At 41.0% G+C, this 18,186-nt stretch overlaps 1 protein-coding gene across 4 annotated transcripts in view; it reads right to left on the bottom strand.

Moving 5' to 3' along the window:
• Window positions 1-18,186, bottom strand: part of LOC311270834 (uncharacterized protein) — a 115,615-nt gene that overhangs the window by 9,564 nt on the left and 87,865 nt on the right. For all 4 annotated transcript variants that reach the window (XM_084376026.1, XM_084376025.1, XM_084376027.1 and 1 more), the window contains 19 exons: window positions 17,847-17,888; window positions 15,345-15,449; window positions 15,163-15,216; window positions 14,662-14,715; window positions 13,703-13,756; window positions 13,306-13,359; window positions 12,771-12,815; window positions 11,670-11,720; window positions 11,466-11,510; window positions 10,028-10,054; window positions 8,786-8,839; window positions 7,951-7,995; window positions 7,556-7,600; window positions 7,396-7,458; window positions 6,968-7,003; window positions 5,378-5,422; window positions 4,731-4,874; window positions 3,653-3,719; window positions 3,425-3,562 (listed from right to left, as the gene is read on the bottom strand). In XM_084376026.1, the coding sequence (XP_084232152.1) occupies window positions 3,425-3,562; window positions 3,653-3,719; window positions 4,731-4,874; window positions 5,378-5,422; window positions 6,968-7,003; window positions 7,396-7,458; window positions 7,556-7,600; window positions 7,951-7,995; window positions 8,786-8,839; window positions 10,028-10,054; window positions 11,466-11,510; window positions 11,670-11,720; window positions 12,771-12,815; window positions 13,306-13,359; window positions 13,703-13,756; window positions 14,662-14,715; window positions 15,163-15,216; window positions 15,345-15,449; window positions 17,847-17,888 (1,168 nt within the window). The remainder of the gene's footprint in view (window positions 1-3,424; window positions 3,563-3,652; window positions 3,720-4,730; window positions 4,875-5,377; window positions 5,423-6,967; window positions 7,004-7,395; window positions 7,459-7,555; window positions 7,601-7,950; window positions 7,996-8,785; window positions 8,840-10,027; window positions 10,055-11,465; window positions 11,511-11,669; window positions 11,721-12,770; window positions 12,816-13,305; window positions 13,360-13,702; window positions 13,757-14,661; window positions 14,716-15,162; window positions 15,217-15,344; window positions 15,450-17,846; window positions 17,889-18,186) is intronic.

The raw sequence follows: 18,186 nt of genomic DNA on the forward strand, positions 1-18,186 counted from the left end.
GTTTGAAACAGCAGCATACCAAGTACGAATATGAGGCGCTGCAAAAATATTTCCCCATGAGGCACTTAAAGTAATGGAGTCTCAGGACCGGCGGTTGCATGGAGTGCATCAGAGACATTGACAGGAGTATCAAGCATTGCACCGCCTGGCCCAAAGGGGAAACGCTCCAACGCTTACATGTCAGAGGGAAATCTCAGAAAAAAGGCTTATGAATGCTCCAAAAGTGAGTCTCAAAGAGAGAGGGGGCTATCCACACATTGCCGCAATAATGAGACTTCTTTCAACACTCACAGAGCCTGGGGCATTCATTCAGGGAGGAGACGTTCCATGGAGAAAAGAGCACTGTACCTTAAGCAAAAAATACTGAATAGCACACATGGCAATAAGCTTAGGTGGCATGCTGGATTGGTGCACTCTGATAAATCGAAAAAGCCATAGTGCCTCTGTACTTGGTTGAAAACAAATTGTTTCTAGGGGCACTAATGGATAAAATACGTAAATAAAAAAATAACAGTGCCACAGAGTGGTTTGTTCATGCGTGATTGATTGGACTGTAGCCCTGCACCTGTTGTACACTGTTGTAAAAAGTATTAACAGCAACATCTATTCAGTCATGCTACGCCTTAGAAAAGACAAAATAACACCTTTTTTTTGGAACAGGTGCTCCATCAAAGACCAATTACTGTGAGATATTTACTGATATTTCCATATTGTACAGCACAAAGCAGAGCAGTTTACAGCCTGATATAATAAAAGACAATTTGTTTCAGTCAGTGTTAATAAATATACAGAAAGCACTGAGATACAAAATTAAAAATGAATGTTAAAACAACAAAATGTAGAATTTATGGAACATCATGACTTACATCAGTGAGTATTTTCATTACGATCTCAAATGTAAAGGATGAATGGAGAGATAAACGAGCACTCAATTACAACAAAGGAGGGGAAAAAAACAAAAAAGAAAGAAAGATGAAATGATGCTCTTCAGCATGCGTCCTTGTGGGTATTCTCGAGCAGCTTGAGACTTTCACCCATGTGAAATCAAACCATGAGTAAAAAAGAAAAAAAAAAGACTGCATATTCAACAGAGGGGTTATTTTTCTCCATAAACAATTCATTTTGGCATATTGGAGAAGAAGTCAAATTGGATATTCTGGAGGAGCACGGTCTCCAGCAGAGGATGACGAGAAATAATGAGGAAATATTACCCCAAACTCTCTCTCCAGCTGAGTGGAGGCACGAGTCAACAAAGAAAAAATTAAGAAGTTGTTGAATTCTTGATTTATCAAGGGAAATAACTTTCCTCTTTGTTTTCAATAAATATTTATTGCAAAGCTGCATTAAGAATCACCTATAAAACACTCTTCTGAAGCATAAAAAAATAAAACAAGCTACACAAAGTTCAATGGATGTGTAATGCGAGTGGCATTAACCCAGCACAAATATTCATAGGCGAGTAGTTGCCTACTTTAACTACATTATTCATGAATGAAAGCAGCATTTTATATTATAGCAGTGGGTTAAAGGGTAAATGGTCTTGAATAATGTGAGGTAGATACAAAAGCTCAAAGAGAAAGGCCAATGCAGTGGTGCTTTGATCTGCACCAACACGTAACACACTCCTCCTCTTCAAAAAGTTAAGATACCGTGGTTCAGATGCAGACACAACACAAATCTAAGCAAGTTTGAGGTATAAAGCCTGACCGGCAAACCATTAGTGTTGTACGAGCAGTCAGGAGGTGTATCAGTCTGATAAAGAATGTCCACCCTCTTTACTGACTATGCTCCTTTTGTACTTTAGAAGCTTTCTTTCCTGGAGTGAGGTATCAATACTGGGGCTCTTTCCTGTCCACATTGATAACACTTTCTCTTATTCACAGCCAATTCTTCCGTTTGTCTTCATATTTCCCAGAGAGCCGCTGTGCACCACACTCCTGGCCGCCCCTCAGTCTGCATTGATATATGGGTCTAAGCAAGAGAGAAATACCCATGAATCCCTACAAAATGCAACCTACATTGGTGCCCCCACCCCAGTCCAGCCAGTCTCAAATTGTGTCATTCCAACTTTTTACATTTTAAAGACAAATCTTTACCTTACCTCTTGGGCTATTCATTCATCTAGATTGTTCTGGTGTGAGCTGCTGAGTTTTGGAGATATTGACCATAGTGATGTCATCCTTCTCTGGATGGTAGATGATAATCCACAGACCTTGTTGAGAGCAGTTTCATGCAGGAACTATTTTCCATCTACCAAACTACAAACCCCAACTGTATCATTGCACAGAGGGTGCATCTACCAAGCTGCTAGCTCCTTCTCCTCCTCCTACTACCATAAGCTATAAGCTAGTACTATAAGCATGAGTAGATTAACATTATGGCCGCCTGAAATTTGAAAAAACTGACATAGAGATATTGTGATTCTCTGCAATATATATTTGGATATGTAAAAATTCAGGAATTTTCAACCTATATCTTGAAAAGCTCTATTTCGAAATAATTAATTATTATGCAGTGATTGCGATGAATATGTGGGGCAGTGCATTTTATCACACAACCAAAGCAGGCCCTGGTTTGTTTGATAAATTGATCAAGAATGATCAATGACTGTTTGCTTTGCATGCAGAACCTGCATGTCACTCACAAGCAACAAACTCTCATGTATCCAAGAACCCAATCAGAATAAATTATGTAATAAAAGATCGACTTCTTTTGGTGATTAGTCGTGGAAAATGAGAACCTTGCATATTGTGCCTTTTGTATCAAGCGAAAAGAAAAACAAAAAAATAAACGTAGCAGTACAAGTTAATTTGCCTTACTTGACACTGCACATTCTGCGATGTGACTACTGTGCACTGTCTGTGTGTTGGTAAGATTGTCGGGTGTGGTTCGGGAAAAAAAAAGAAAGCAGTCCCTGCATGAAACTGCTCACAACAGTTTGTGGATTATTTTGAGTAAGCGTTTCATGATTACTAGAAAGAGACATTAAACTGGCACTTTGAGCACCACATGCCGAGCGCCATTTAGTTCCGTTATATTCCAGACAAGGCAGACATCTCTATGGCCTTTATCTCCAAAACTCAACATCTTGCACCAAAATAATCTAGACTGTTAAAAAGCACTACAAGTAAGAGGAACATGTACTTTACTGTGTACCCTTTAACTGAAGGCTTTTTTGGGACAGCATATGTCAGTTGAACTAACTGTTTTTTTCAAACAGCAATGAGGTGAACACATATGGCGTGGCTACATATATACTGTAGATTATAATTAAATCAGGTAATGAGGGGTTAATTAAGTCTCACCAATAGTTTTGAGCAATTAAAGGTTAAGAGTGTTATTTCTAGCTTACACTTTAACAGAGGTGGTTATTTTCCTGGGGTGGTTGTCATCCAGCAGTTATGTTTGGCAGCTGTGCTCTTACCTTGAGGACCAGGAGGTCCAGGCTCTCCTGGATGGCCTGGTAATCCGTCGTTGCCAGGAGGTCCTGGAGGCCCTTGGAATTGTGAAGCTAAGATTCCTGCATGTGTCTTCTGCGGCATGGCAGCGCTCGATTGCCTCTCTAAAAGAAAAATTCTAATTCAGAATGCTGAAAAAACATAGCGTAAAGGCGGCGAGGAAATATGTAAAATAAATTCGGAGCGATTTGTACCTTCGAAAGCCTTCAAAACTTCCTTTCTAATAAGCATTCTGAGATCCTCCAAGAAGCCTGGATCACCCTGTGTGTGCGGCGGAGAAGAAGAGAAACTTCACGGAAACATTTTGAACAAAAAAAGAACAACAGCAAGTCATCTTTCATTCATAGTGAATTGGCAGCAGAGGAGATGAGGCAGTTATCACGGCATGAAAATCAAATGGATGCCTGACATGTTGTACCTCAACACAGAGTCGAAAATAACGGCAGGGAGGAGAGATTACTGCTGAAATTCTCATTTTCTGTTTTTCTAACTACGCCGTGAAATCCCACTTTGCATTATAATATAACATCTGCGCTTTAAACCCAGTCAGAAATAAAATAGATTCAGTCAGGGAATAATAAACTAGATATTATAACTCCATAAAGAGACTTCTTTCTGTTACTTTATGTCCAAATCTGCAGTAATGCAGTGTGCTTACGAGGAAAAGTGTACCAGCTCGGTATGCTTCTAAATATCTGTATTATCAAGGCAAATATATAACAATATATGCTCTGCCACCGAAAGAATCCAGAAACCCAAAATAACATGTTTAAAAGAGGACAGTGCACCTTGTGTCAGTCATGTCAGCCTTTCACACAAACACTGTCAGAGCTTTCAAACAAGAGTAGCCTTGGACCTTGAATCATTGCGTTCAAAACAGCTTTTCATCTCTGCTGTGAATGTTGTATAACTGTTGTGACTGCGTACAGTATGTGTAAAATGTCTGTGACACACGGAGGTGTTTTTGCTGCTCTGCAGAGCTCCAGGCACGCCCACATATCTCAGTCTTTCTCTCTGTCTCCATCTCTCTCCCTCTCTGACCTTCTGTGGCGCCTGGATGAGGAGTGGGAAGTGTTGAGCAGAAAGAGAACAGCAGCCTCCCTTGCACAGCCTTGTTTGATGTTTCATGCACAAATCTGGTGCTGCACCATTTTCCATATGAGAACTGAACTAGTTACACAAGCTGAGGAGGGAAGCGGGATGGTTGAGGCTACAGTCATCCGGGAGGATAGTCTTTGTTTGCTCCGAGGTATCTGTGAATTTATAGCTCACCAAGAGGTTTGTACTCCCCAGCTGTCCTGGAGGGCCGGCGTCGCCCTTTTGCCCGAATGGTCCAATCGGTCCAATAGGACCAGGATCTCCTATGCGACCCCGCTCGCCTTGAACACCTCTCTCTCCAGGAATCCCCGGATCACCCTGTGGTAAAGAAACCCAAACACGTCTCAGCTCAAAATGACACAGTACTGACCAGACTGTTTAGATCTGTGTTTGACAGGCAAACGATCAAAGCTACATTTCCTGGCTGGCGTGAGTTCCTCCACACTCATTACCTTCAGTGACTCATGAATCACTTAACATGCTGTGTACTGACCTATTTCTCCTAATGTGTCCAGTCAGTCACCTGTCTTCAGATTCTTTTGCCAACTATTAAAGCTAAAAGCCTCATTTCGCATCTTCTTTTTGCAATAGATTACAGCAAAAGTATGACAGAGCTCTTTAATTTTGCCTTGCAAATACAATAGGAAGCTGCACACAGCGTCAAATGCCTTTATCTAGTGCTTATGTCCTTGTGGGGATTAGTCATATTTGTGCTGAAGTGAAGACTTCCATTACTATTCATCAAAACCTTTTTTGTGCATTAGAGTCTGAGTCATAAAAAAATCCTTTCTTTTTAGGAAAACAGGAATGGTGCTACTTACGCGCTCTCCTTTCGACCCTCTGTCCCCTGGTCTACCTGTAGCTCCCTTCAAATAAAAAAGCAGAAACATTTATTTCAAGAGAAAAAAGTGAAGGAGAAACAACTGGAAAAAGAAATCATGCTGACCCTTGTGCTTTTCACCCAGTGCAGGCAAAGTATTGATGTTCAATAACATGCAGGAGCTTGCACAATGATCTATTATTCTGATCCGTACATATGAAGCAGAGATTTCTATTATTTAAGCCCGTCTTATCGGCATATTGCTCATGTTTGCAGAAGTTTCCGTTCTGTGGCCTGAAGAAGCAAAAGAAAAAAACGGAGCACTTTTCCCGAATTACTTGACTTTGAGAAACGTACACTTTTCAGATGACTGTGCATTGATTGCTTCTCTCTCAGCTCAGGTGTATTGCTTGTATAATATCTCCCCCATATAGTGTTTCACCTTCTGCAATGTCACGGCTTCTCTGCATCACTCCTGCTTTCATTTGAGATGCTTTCCCACCAGCTATCTCTACTGTACGGTGGAGCTTTGAGAGAAAATACCTGTCTGGGACTTCATGTCACAACATCTTGTGTCTTCCAATCCCTCCCTGTCACTCCTCATTGCTTCCCTTTACTGTGCTCACAGCAATACCTCTGGGAGCATCTTTGTATCAATTTCCTGCTGGATTACAGGAGCCATGCAAAAGACAATCTGGCATGATGTGGTTTTAAAACGGGCATCTCTTTGTGATGCTGTTCTCCCCTGCCTGCTTTAATCTGCACTACTCTGTATTCCCCAATGCCTGATGGGAGGCTTAAATCTATCATCTTGCCCACTGAAATGTGCTTCCCTGAGCATTACATTAAACCTCAAAGCAGTGTGCAAGGAGTCAGGGCAGAGGAGGAAAGCCACCTGCTAGATGGCACTGTTGCCACACCGAAACTTCAGCTACCAATGGCAGAAAGACACGAGGAGAAAACTGTAGAAAGGCGCCATGCAATGCTGAGATTTTTGTGGAGGAGATATTAACTAACAATAATAAGAAAACAATAAACTGCAGGGGCTGTCATTAAGGTGTTGGGTGACAAAAATCTTGTAAATCAGAAAGCAAAACAGACTCATAGTCAAACCAGTTTTGTATTAGAGCATATAATTTGTTAGGGATGGGTATTCATAGCAGATCTGTTCTGCATGCTGTGAGCCCGTTTTGTGTGATTATGGAGTAAATAGTGTATAATGTATTTGATCAGTCACCTAAAAGCAGAGTTTGCTGCAGTATTTGTTTCAATTTTAGCCAGGTTCATCAGGCAGGAAAATGAATATTTAATCTGAGTGTCTGCTGCCCTCTATTACAAACATTTTATCATTGCCTGAATGCATTAACTGTATAATTAGGGTAAAAAGACTAAAAGTCAACAAAGCCTTAAATCTGCTGGATTTCATTTAGTTTTTATCGTTAAAATCTCAAATATGCAAATGGCTTTAATGCACTCAGGATGCTGTAGCTTGAGGGGAGGGGGATAAAAATCTGCTGTGCCATCTTTCTGTAGCTCGGCTGATGTAAAGCACTTTCTATAAGGGGATTTGCAGCGCGTTCGCTCGACTCACCTTGATTCCAGGAGTTCCGTCTTTACCAGGTCTCCCCTGCTCAAGGAGTGCAGCACAAACAAAGACATTTTGTATCAGCTCCCACCTTCGATTGGATCAGCACTGTTGCACTCCTAGTAATCTCCACAGTTAATGAGATATCTCAACCAAGGGATAATGATCCTGATTGCTCTGCGAACACTGTTCCATTGTGCGCTTACAGCGAAAATTACAGAAACCATCGCTGATGGTAATTACATAGAAAAATGTAATCATCTACAGGACAAGTGATCGCTAACATACATATTTTGTCCATATTGTCCTTGAATCATGTTGTGTTTTTTCCCATGGTATAACATTCAAGGCCTGGACATTATTGGAAGCTGCTTTAGCAATATCTAGTCGTGATTATATAGGGAAGAACAACAGAATTCATGTAGCATACTTACAGCAACACCTTGGGGTCCCTCGGGCCCTGGGAATCCTGTCTCTCCAAGCGGCCCCCTCTCACCCTGTCAGAGAACAGAGACAGCCGATGTGTCAGTCGGCAGTGACAAAGGAATGACACGTGGATTGACAGCTCAAAGAGAGTTAGAGGCTGCGGCTCACCGGCTCTCCCGGGATCCCTGGCTCTCCACGAGCGCCGGGCTTCCCCTGTCAATCACAAACACAGGAAGAGAACAGACTGCGTTTGACAGGTCCTCAATGGTGTCATATCTACAGCACCTCTGCAGCCTCCCATTTATAATATACCAACGAGCCCACAATAGCTGCACAGAAAATCCACTGAACAGACCACAGGTTTGTATCCGAGTTCTTGATTGAAGGAGCGTTGTGTTGTGGGACTCATGTTTTGATAGCTGCTATTCTGTGTACTATATGAAACATCATTGACTTGTTGCCAGCAGCGGACTTAAACAACACAGATGATTGATCAAGGAGGAGTATGAATCGGTGAATAGGAATCTTAAATACATAGATAATAAATTAGAAATCTCACTTACTAGAGGACCTGCCATTCCAGGAGGACCAGTCAAACCAATATCCCCCTGAAGGAAACATTGCAGACGTGTCAGACAGATGACATGCACATTACATAAAGAAAACACATAAATCACTGTCATGTCAAGCAGACATACAGATACTGATATGAGAAACTGCCTGAACGCGGGTATAATAAATGTTCCTGAGCTCCTCACTGTTTGGACAACAGCAATGTAAAAAAAGCAAACACTTTTAAAACCACAACAAGTTCTTCACAAATAAGGAGTTATGAATAACAACCTCCTTAAGACTTTAAGTCTTCTTCATACTTCAGCAGACTTTGCATATGTCACACCTTTGACAGTTTGCCCCTAAAGGATAAATTGCTCCGGATGTCACGGAAAGTGAAACGTTCCACCCCTCAACTCACACACAAGCAAACACCTATCACTTGTTTCTGCACTTCAGTGAGAGGGTAGGATCACAGCGTGCTTGCAATTAAGGAAAATGTGTCCATTAGCAGCCATTCACTTGTCTTGGTTAGCTATTACATGCTGACTCTGGCTCTTTTGCTGTGGTGTTACTGTGTATCCACTTCAGAGATTTCTACCTGTTATTCACACAGTATTTCAAGCGACTGAATTCTCCTACAGATAATTAGTTTACCTTACTCATAACTCCAGCTGGAACAAATAATGTGTTTCACTCTCACATTGGCGAGCACGCTGGATATCGCTTACCAGATTTAAACTCTTTAAATGTTCTGTAATGAGAATGAAGTACAGAGAAAGCACTTTCCCTCACTTTGTAATCAGGTTAGGTCAGGGCAGATAAGATGCTCTCTCTTATGCTTACCTTGGCACCAGGTAGTCCTTCAAGCCCAGGTAATCCCATGGCCCCCGTCTCCCCCTGTGAGAGAAACAACCCACATGCTGTGTCAAGACAAAAAAAAAGTCACCGCTGATAAAGCAAAGGGGCGTAACTTCACCTGTTTTTCAACAAAGAGTGACGCTATTTTTGTCTCACAATCCTCAATAGGAGAATGAGTTTGGTGATGAGCTACCACAAGGTAAAAGGTATCATTCCAAGGCTGTCAGTAAACATTACGCGTAAACAAGCAAATATAGATCAAAGCTCTGTGGAGGCTGGTAAATTAAATTCTGCAGGAGCAAAGATTTCACACGTCTTGATATTCTCGGTCAGGTATTAGAACAAGCCTTCATGTGTCAATACAAAGATAATCCTAAGAGGACAATACTTCAACCGGAGCGTATTGTATTATACGATCTATGACACCTGCTGTCACACCTTGTAGGCTACAGATGGGATAGAAAAAGGGCCCCATTTGACAATCACAATCAGACTTTGCTTTCCGCACTAAAAATAGAGACCCATTCCCAGCGCTCGAGCAAGTGATGGCCTCTATCTACCTCATCTTGCTCTGGCTGCCATGGAGAAATGCCATTACACAGAATGGAGGGGCAACCGATGCTGACATAGACGGATTGTGCAGGTAATTGTCACACATGTAGATTGTCATGAATAAGCGAGTGCGGCTAAGGTGGAGAGGGGGCCAGCCAGAGGATCAGCTGTGAGACGGATTGGGGCAATTCCGCCACAGCACTGGAGCCGCTCACACAATTTATTAAAATGTCAAATTAACATCCTGGTGAAAAATCACTGTGCAACAAAACAATAAAAAATGCAATTGGCCCCGTGAGAATAAAGAATTCAAGTTGATGGCAGGAGTGTGGAATTGTTTCCACGTCTGTGGGGATTGTTTTGGCGCTGGTGCTGGGGGGGAGGGACATCTGAAGTGCAGAAAGAGTTCATAGGCTCCCACTGGCAAGACAATATGGTACAAGAGACAATATGGTACAAGGGTTTGCAGGAGATGTGATCATTTTTTTGCTGTGTGTTGGAGTTCTACTGAGAGTGGTTAAGTGCTCAGGCTTGAGGGTGTATTGACTTATGTTGTAGGGAACCACAGAGACGATGATGAAAAGCAACTGGCAACTCTGGCTTCTCTATTTTTTGGGCAGCACAGAAAATAGACAAATATTTCATTATGTTCCAGAATGAAAGGCTTCAGCTCACCGAGGGTCCTTCATCTCCTTTGAGACCCTTTAAAGAGAGAAAGAAAAGGACAGATTACTCTCATGACTGTGACAAACGCTACCATAAAAGTCATAAATAAAGTCTGAAATGACACATGGCTACTGTATGTTATTGCCATTAAAATTAATAGTAGTCGTTATTGCTTCTCTTCTCCGCAATTTCTGTCAGTAAATCATGCTAGCCTTGTGTTAAATGTAACTGTGGTCCTTCAAGCAAGATTGAAAACGATCAGGATCATATGGTCAGTGGTAGAATGTAACTGAGTAATGTAAATTTACTACAATTTGGGGTATGTGCCCCTTTCTTGAGTTTTTCCATTTTCTGCTTCTTTATACTCCACCACAACTGGAGGCAAATATTGTACTTTTTACTCATTACATTAGTAACTAGTTACTTTGCAGATTGCATGCTGCATCAGAGCCAAAGCAATACATAATTAATTTATTCCATTGGATATCAGATAAAGAAAAGAAAAAACCCAAAAAACACTGATGCAAATAATCTGAAAAATGCTGAATATCGGTAGAATAATCAGCCTGACCAGTTATCGTTTTTTGAGTCACTTTTACTCAAGTACTAGTCGCATGGGTGACCTCGCTTTTTATCAAAGTAGCATTTTCACACAATATCTTACTTTTACAAAAGTACGAATTTTGGCTAATTTTTACAACACTACAGAAAATCCTCTCTGGTTATCAAACATGCTTCACAAACACTCGCCATGCATGTGCAAATTCTCAGTAAAGCATTTCAGCATTTTTACCACGCTAAACAAATGAGGAATAATTGATAAATTAGGCCCCTGTTCCTCTTAACACTGATGAAGATGCTCTCTCATTGATTGCTCCAGAGGAGCTGTTGGGCTCTGATGGATGCAGTACAGGGAGAAGCATCCGCAAGATTTAGCTGTGCTTCTTGTGCATTGTGCACTGGGGATATTGGAGTGTCTATTTTATGTCACAACCTTTAGTGTTCACTGTGGTGGATAGATCCCTGCGAGGCCTGTGAGTGAATGTCTCCCAGGACTGGACCAGATTACAGACTGTCTGATAAGGGGGAGCAGGGGGGAGCTGATAAGAGAATCAGGTCACTTCGGCTTGGCACCGTGCAGAGCAACTGAACCTCTATAAGTCCATTTTGCATATCAATGATGTTGTGTGTCCTGAGGCAGGCCAGAGACACCTGTTTGAGAGTCAGGAAGCCTCTTGGCCCTCACCAACCACCAGCTCTCAATGAGCATGATTGACTATGATGGGGCCTCAGAAGTCGAGATAACACTGGAGGGCTGTTCAGGTTATTTGTTATTTGGCTCTCCCAGGTTCTGCCGCTCATACAGTATCAACATGCCCGTGCGCTAGAGTTTCTCCACAGTACACTGTAAAGGATTTGCTTCAGGCATACCAATGATTATGCTTACCGGCGCACCAGGAGCTCCAGGGGGTCCTAAAATAGCTCCACCGCTCTGAAAAGACATTTTTTAAAGCTATGACTTTATATTTGACAATATGGGTCAAACACTTTTTAACCACAAGCATTGATTCTTGCCTGACATTATGATTACGGCGCTGTATCATACATTCACTGGATCATAATGACGTTATCATTGAGTTAAAGTCTTTACCTGCAGCTTGTACAGACTGCTCATCCCGTTGCCCTCCACATAGGGTACACCCTAAAACACAATCAAACAGTAAATCACTCCTCTGTGAGTTTTAGGCACCAGTCTTTACAAAGAAACTGTACAGTAGGTTTCAAGCTTTTATACACTGGTAAGCCCTTAAAAGCTACATGAGAGAGATCAATAGCTCATTTGGTGATTACACAAAGAGAGGGGAAGAGAGTGCGGGAGAGTGAGAAGTGAAAGGAACAAGAAAAACAGAGAAAAGTAGACTTAATAATCCTTGAGCCAGCAGAAAATGGAAAAAAAGTCTCAGAGTGTCTCAGAAATACAAAAGGGCACACTGATTAAAGGAGATTCGGGTATGAGAACTAGGTAATCTAGGCTTCTTGGGTAGTATTAGAACATAAAAAGAATGTTTTTCCCATGATAGATTGGTAGAGGGCAGCTATTGTAAATGTAGAAGGAGTCAAGGTTCTCATTTAGAAGCAAGCGGACGTGTGTGCCCTTTTCAGGCCACTGAGCCATCCCCTGTCCTCCCAGACTGCAGTTTATGAGACCAGGGTGTGTGTGTGAGCGCGCGTGTGTGTGAGGAGGGGGGGGGCACGGCAGGTTCAAGGGGACGGCTGATGAATTATAGATTTGCCTTTGGAAGTGCTTACTCACTGGCCTTTTAAAGGGAGGAAACATGATTCAATGCCAGTGAGCAGGTCGCCACAATTTCATCATATTTGTACCTGTTTGTCAGTTATGTTTTTCTTGTTACACTAAACACTGTTGGACTGAAATATCCATCAAGTGCACTGATGGTCATTTGTACAGGAAGAGCTGCCAAAGAGAGGTCTTCACTCTAAACTTTACTTGTTCGTGGCAAAACTAGATATTTGGATAGTGCTGAAAAAGCAAGAAAAATGTCATGTTAAATGTAAATGTAACTTTTTTAAAGATTTTTTAAGCAAAATGAAGAAATTCAGTTTGTGCAAAAAACCTATTGCAATCCTAACATTTAAATATATTTAGTGTACATAAAGGACGTACAACCCTCACAGAGGTTTTCAGTGTTGTTTTCAGCACCTGGCTCTTGTTGAGGCACGAGGAACTTACCGGAGGTCCTGGAAGCCCTTGTCTGCCCGGCGTTCCTTCATTTCCCTGCCAAACACAAACCAAAGGAATTCTTAAACATTTCTGTGAAAATGGAAATGTTTGTCAAGCACAGTTGCATGCTAATGTAATCCAATGATATGGAACCTCATTTGCCAGCTGTGTAAAAAAATAAAACAAAATCAAAGATTCCTTTAAGAGATTTCCTTCATTTTGTTGCACTCAATCATTGCACTATAGGAACTGGGGTCTTCTTTTTTCATTTGACTAATCTGTCTTCCAAATGTATGATAAAGCTACATGTACGTGGAAAAAAAGGTGTAAAAAATATTTATACTCCCACTCAAACCCATGTATTTATTATAGGGTTTGAGTATTCAACTAAACATATGAATACACAGCACGCAAATCAACAAACATTGAGTTATAAGTGATATAGTGTGCCCATTCATCCACTGTAAACTGTATATAAGACCCACAAAAGCAGGCCCACTACCAACATTATATAGAAAACTGCTTGAGTGGTTAAACACCTTACCTTATCTCCTTTTCCTCCCAGTTGGCCCATTGGCCCTGGTCTACCCATAAGCCCCTGCAAATAGGACAGCAAACTTACAATGTAATGCACATTTCATGACAAAAGCAGCAAGGGCATTAACCACAAAAGTACTTTGTGTTATGAAATAATTCACAGAGCAACGATTTTGCACAACTGTGCGCGTAGGAGAAGACCAAGGGTCGACAAAATCAGAACAAAAAGCGCCAGTACACTGTTCACCTCAAGTTAAATTGCCTGATAAAGGTCTTTGTACAGAAACTTTCTGAATAAAAAACGTATTCCTGTTGCAAGTGAGGTGAATAGTGTGCGGGAGTTTTTTGTTCTGCTATGAAAAAAATGAAAGACATTCTGTACAATATCAAACCCGGCTACTTACTGGGGCCCCTGTACGACCTGTCACACCGGGGAGTCCTGGTACTCCTGCAGGCCCCTGGAAGAACAAGTGGATAATTTTTCAACAAATTTGAAAGCCTTTATTATACTCAGTCCATCTATAATGCTTTCATTTATGGCAGTGATGGAAAAGGGTGATGCAGGCAGGCAGATACTCTTAACCTAAAGAGCATGGTGTAATTTATTGATCCAAGTCCCATCATGCCTGGAATGGCTTTTCAGAAATCCAATCGCAACAAGAACATATAAACCTTGCAGGTATACGGCAGAGGATAAATTAGAAAACTTTTCTATTTATACCAATGACTACTAGGATTATGTTCATTTTTTCTCATCTTCATAGCAGCTCTGAATATGCAGAAGCTGTGAAACGCTTCACGTACGCGCAACAACTTTATTAACTTGTTTAGTTAAGGTGTTTTTGTCCCATTTGTTGTGTTTCAGAGATGGCACCGCGTGTGTTTCTCTCAATTATTTCTAGTATCAGTGAAAAGAAAAGAAAAGAAAACTTCAACGGGGCTATAAAACATGTTTTTATTGAGCCCATAAAATCCAAAACAAACAAGTGTGCCTGTTAGTGAAAATCTCCTGCCATTGCAGTTCAGTGTTGAAAGTTGACCTGTGAAATGCTTCTCAGCCTCTCTTAAGTGTGGCTCGTTTTTTAATTAGCACACACAAACATGCAGGGCAGGCCACGTTCTTTATAAAGTAGCTCCTCCGAGTGCAGAGACAGGGCATAGTGCGCACACAGCACTGCGGATGGCTTTTGATAGCTTCTTTTGAAAACAGACTTTCAGAGCAGACCGGCTGTAAGATGAGGCCGACATTACAATATATTTACATTCTTTTGAAAAATGTCCCTCCCAATGTCACAGTGACTTCTGCACGGTAGGATAACTACTGGATTCATTTGTTAAGATTGAACTTTTTTTTTCCACTCACCTCATCGCCTTTATCTCCCGTAGGGCCTGGGAACCCTCTCTCTCCTTTTACCCCCTGCAGGAACCAGCGAGGGAGGGAAAACTGAATGTTTTTCACCACACATGAAAAAGTAAAGGCTGACGGGTATAAACTTCAAAATGTCTCTTCCACTCTTACAGCACACAACTTGAAATCGCCTAGCCCTTTTCACTATGGTGCAACACTGTATCCATAGCAACAACATCCACTGCAAGCACATACAGTAAGAGTGTACAGAGTAATACGAGTTGTACAACAGCTGGTTAGGCTTCCTGAGATAATACCAAAGGCTATTTATGAGAAGTGTTTGTCAGTGTAAATCACTATCGTCTAGAATCAACACACGTTTCAATAAACAACATCTTAAGATGAGGCTATTCATTTTATAAATTCTTTTGTCATGCTGAGAAGCTGAATAATTCATTACATCATTACTTACAGATTCAGATTTTTACATATTTAGGACTGATATTTCCTGCCTACCTTTGGGCCTTCTTTCCCGGGATTACCCATCGGACCTCTCACACCTGGATCCCCCTGTTTAAGATAGAAGTATTCAAAATATCTAATAAGCAACCCAGAAGTGTCATGTAATGCAAAGTATGACAGTGAGATAAACATGTTTACAGTGTCTGTTCCAAATATCCTGCCATGCTGATGAGTACCTTTTCTCCCACCATGCCTTCTACTCCTTGAGCTCCAGGGTACCCCTTCTCTCCCTTCTGCCCAGGAAGACCTGGGACTCTCGTCTGGCACACACTGCAGGCATTCTGCCAGCACAAGACACGACGGGAAGCAAAAAGTGGTGGCACAGATAAGATTTCATCAAGCCGAGCTGGAGCACTGCATTTCGCCCTTTATTATGTCACATCCCCTGGGTGGAGGACAAGACCCCAACTGACACAAAGTGTTCTCTAAATGTCTGCAGAGCAGAAATAATGTGAACCCACCATGAGTGTCTCCAAGAGTGTCTCTCATCTAGGTGAGTGGTGAACTTTGTCAAACTCATTGACTGTGACATTTAGGTGAGAATCTTAAATATCATTGTCCCTAAACCAGTCTCAGTATAGGCACTGTGCCTTTCAGAAATAAGTAGGAGGTCTAAGTTGGAGCGAGGCAGTAGAAACAGGTATAGTGCACCATTAAAAAGCAGCATTAAATCAGGAACTGAGTCTGAAGCACAAAATGGAAAATAGCCTGAGTGTCCTTGTCGTCTTATTATCTACCAGGCATCCAAGGAAATGTTATCAGTACAACAAAGTAAGAAGAGCAGGTTATTACTGAGGTTATGAATGAAAGAAAAGTGTTTAATATGTTTAGTCTTTTCTTTTTTAGGTGTCAGCAGGATGTTGAAAGCACTAATTAGAGTGTCACTATGTAACCATGATGAAGGCTGTAACCAGTAGCTGAATCTAACAGAGCACTTAATGGATAAAATAAGTTGACACTAAAGAAAAGGGGTGACAGAAAATTACAAGACTTCTGGCATCTGGCTTTATCTGTTAATCATCAGTAATGTGAAGGCATTATATTTATTGTCAGAGCTGACATGCAATAAAAATTTAAACACTTTTGTTGGTGCTGCCCGGCAGGAATTATCATTAAGGAATGTGACTCGTCTGCTTCAGTCGAAAGAAAAAGGAACAAATCAGTAATTTGCTGAGATTTTGATAGAAAATAGCCGTGTTGAAAAGGAACACACACAAAAGAAGTACTCCTTCTCCATTTCTTTACTCTGTGATCTCAGGTAACAAAGGACAAAGGCTGAAAAGTGTTTCACATGAGGTTTGGACTAAGTGCTGATCAGAAAAGGGGCCTTGGATGTTGTTTGTACCTATTGACGGAAAAAATGTGGGTATCTTGTATCATGAACATGTTAGAGGACAGAAAAAGGGTTGGCGGTTGAAGGACCAGAGACAAGGGGAATCTTTTTAGAAATGAGAGAAGTGAGAGCTACTCTCAAAAGCATTTCTTATTCATCTCCTGTTGTTTTGCATGGGATCTAAAATCCACAGAACAGTATGTTTAAACTGTGGTGCATACCAGTTTTTTATAGTGGTTGATCAAACTCACTTACTATTAACCAGTATAATAGGTGTATGCTGTGCTGCCACATTTAGATACACACATTTTTAGCATGTGTTCGGCCACCTATATTCAGTTGATTGAAACATGTCATCATGATAACAATCAACCTGAGCGTTTGTATGAATTCAGTGAGATATGCTGTCGTGGAGTTATAGTCAGTTTTGCTGCAGGAAAGAGATTATTTAGTATTTTTTATCTTCTATGTCCACTTGGTAATGTTATATCTGTATCATTTAAAGATTGTAAAGCCTGTTCAATTATAATACAAGTAGGACAACATTAGGCCAGTACTATTTTCTTTTCTCTTACCCGTTGTGCTATTCATCCACCTAGACTGTTCTGGTGGGAGATATCATAAAGATGTTCCTTTCGAATATAATGGGACTAGATGGCATTAGGCTCGTGATGCTCAAAGTGCAAAGAAAAAAAAAAGAAGCATTTGAAGAACTCAACAGAAATGTCGCTGTCGCATTTACTCATGGAGAACAGGGCTGTACTCATGACAGCGTGGGATGTAAACATTAATAGTGTCCTCCTTGGCTGAGTTGTGATGTTCTAGCTTAGCCAGCTGGCTTTTCGCTAAAAGCAAGTGGAAAGAAAATTGTTTCTACATGAAACTGCTCACAACAAGGTCTGTGGATTATCTTGAGTAACCAGGTAATGATTTCTAGAAAAGAGACATTACTGTTGTGTTTTTCAAATGTATTTTTGGGGGGAGCAGAGTGCCATCTAGTTCCATTATGTTCAGGAGAGGACAGACATCTCTAGGGCTGATATCTACAAAACTCAGCGACTCACACCAGAGCAATTTAGTTGGATAAAGAGCAATACAGGTAAGAGGAAAAATATGAATATTTTGATTTTGGGGTGTTTTGGGTGATTTGTCACCCAAAACACAAAATTCAGGAAAGTCTGGCACACAGCAAATGTACATTTACCAAAACCTGAAAGCTCTTTTTACATTCGGGATGATTGCTGTGAATCATTAAAAATCATTTATAAACACTAGCCCAGGCACCCCTTTGCATGCTATTGTTTGTGGAAAGCTGTAATTATAATACACTATGAAGATGAAATACCTTAAGTAAAGCACCCATGTCTCCAACAATTGGCAGGGCAGTCTGTCAGAGAAGAAGAAAGAAAATCAATGACACACAACACAACAAGTCTGTTTCGGAAATATGATGCTGTTGTTTGTTTCATGCACTGCATCGTCTGAATTGCTCAAAACATCAATTTAGAAGACTATCTCAGATGCCTTTAAGGAATGTCACTTTACCCCAAACATGCTTTAACACATTTCTGTGTCAGTGCTTCATTTTCAGTTTTTATCTGCAACGCTTGAGGAAATAGTTTAATAATTTTGTTGCTGGAAGACAGAATCCTCACATCTTCAAAATATTGTTGTTCTTCTCCAGA

This window comes from Pagrus pagrus, assembly GCF_965226575.1.
Source record: "Pagrus pagrus genome assembly, chromosome: 15".
In the NCBI taxonomy this organism is placed as follows: domain Eukaryota; kingdom Metazoa; phylum Chordata; class Actinopteri; order Spariformes; family Sparidae; genus Pagrus; species Pagrus pagrus.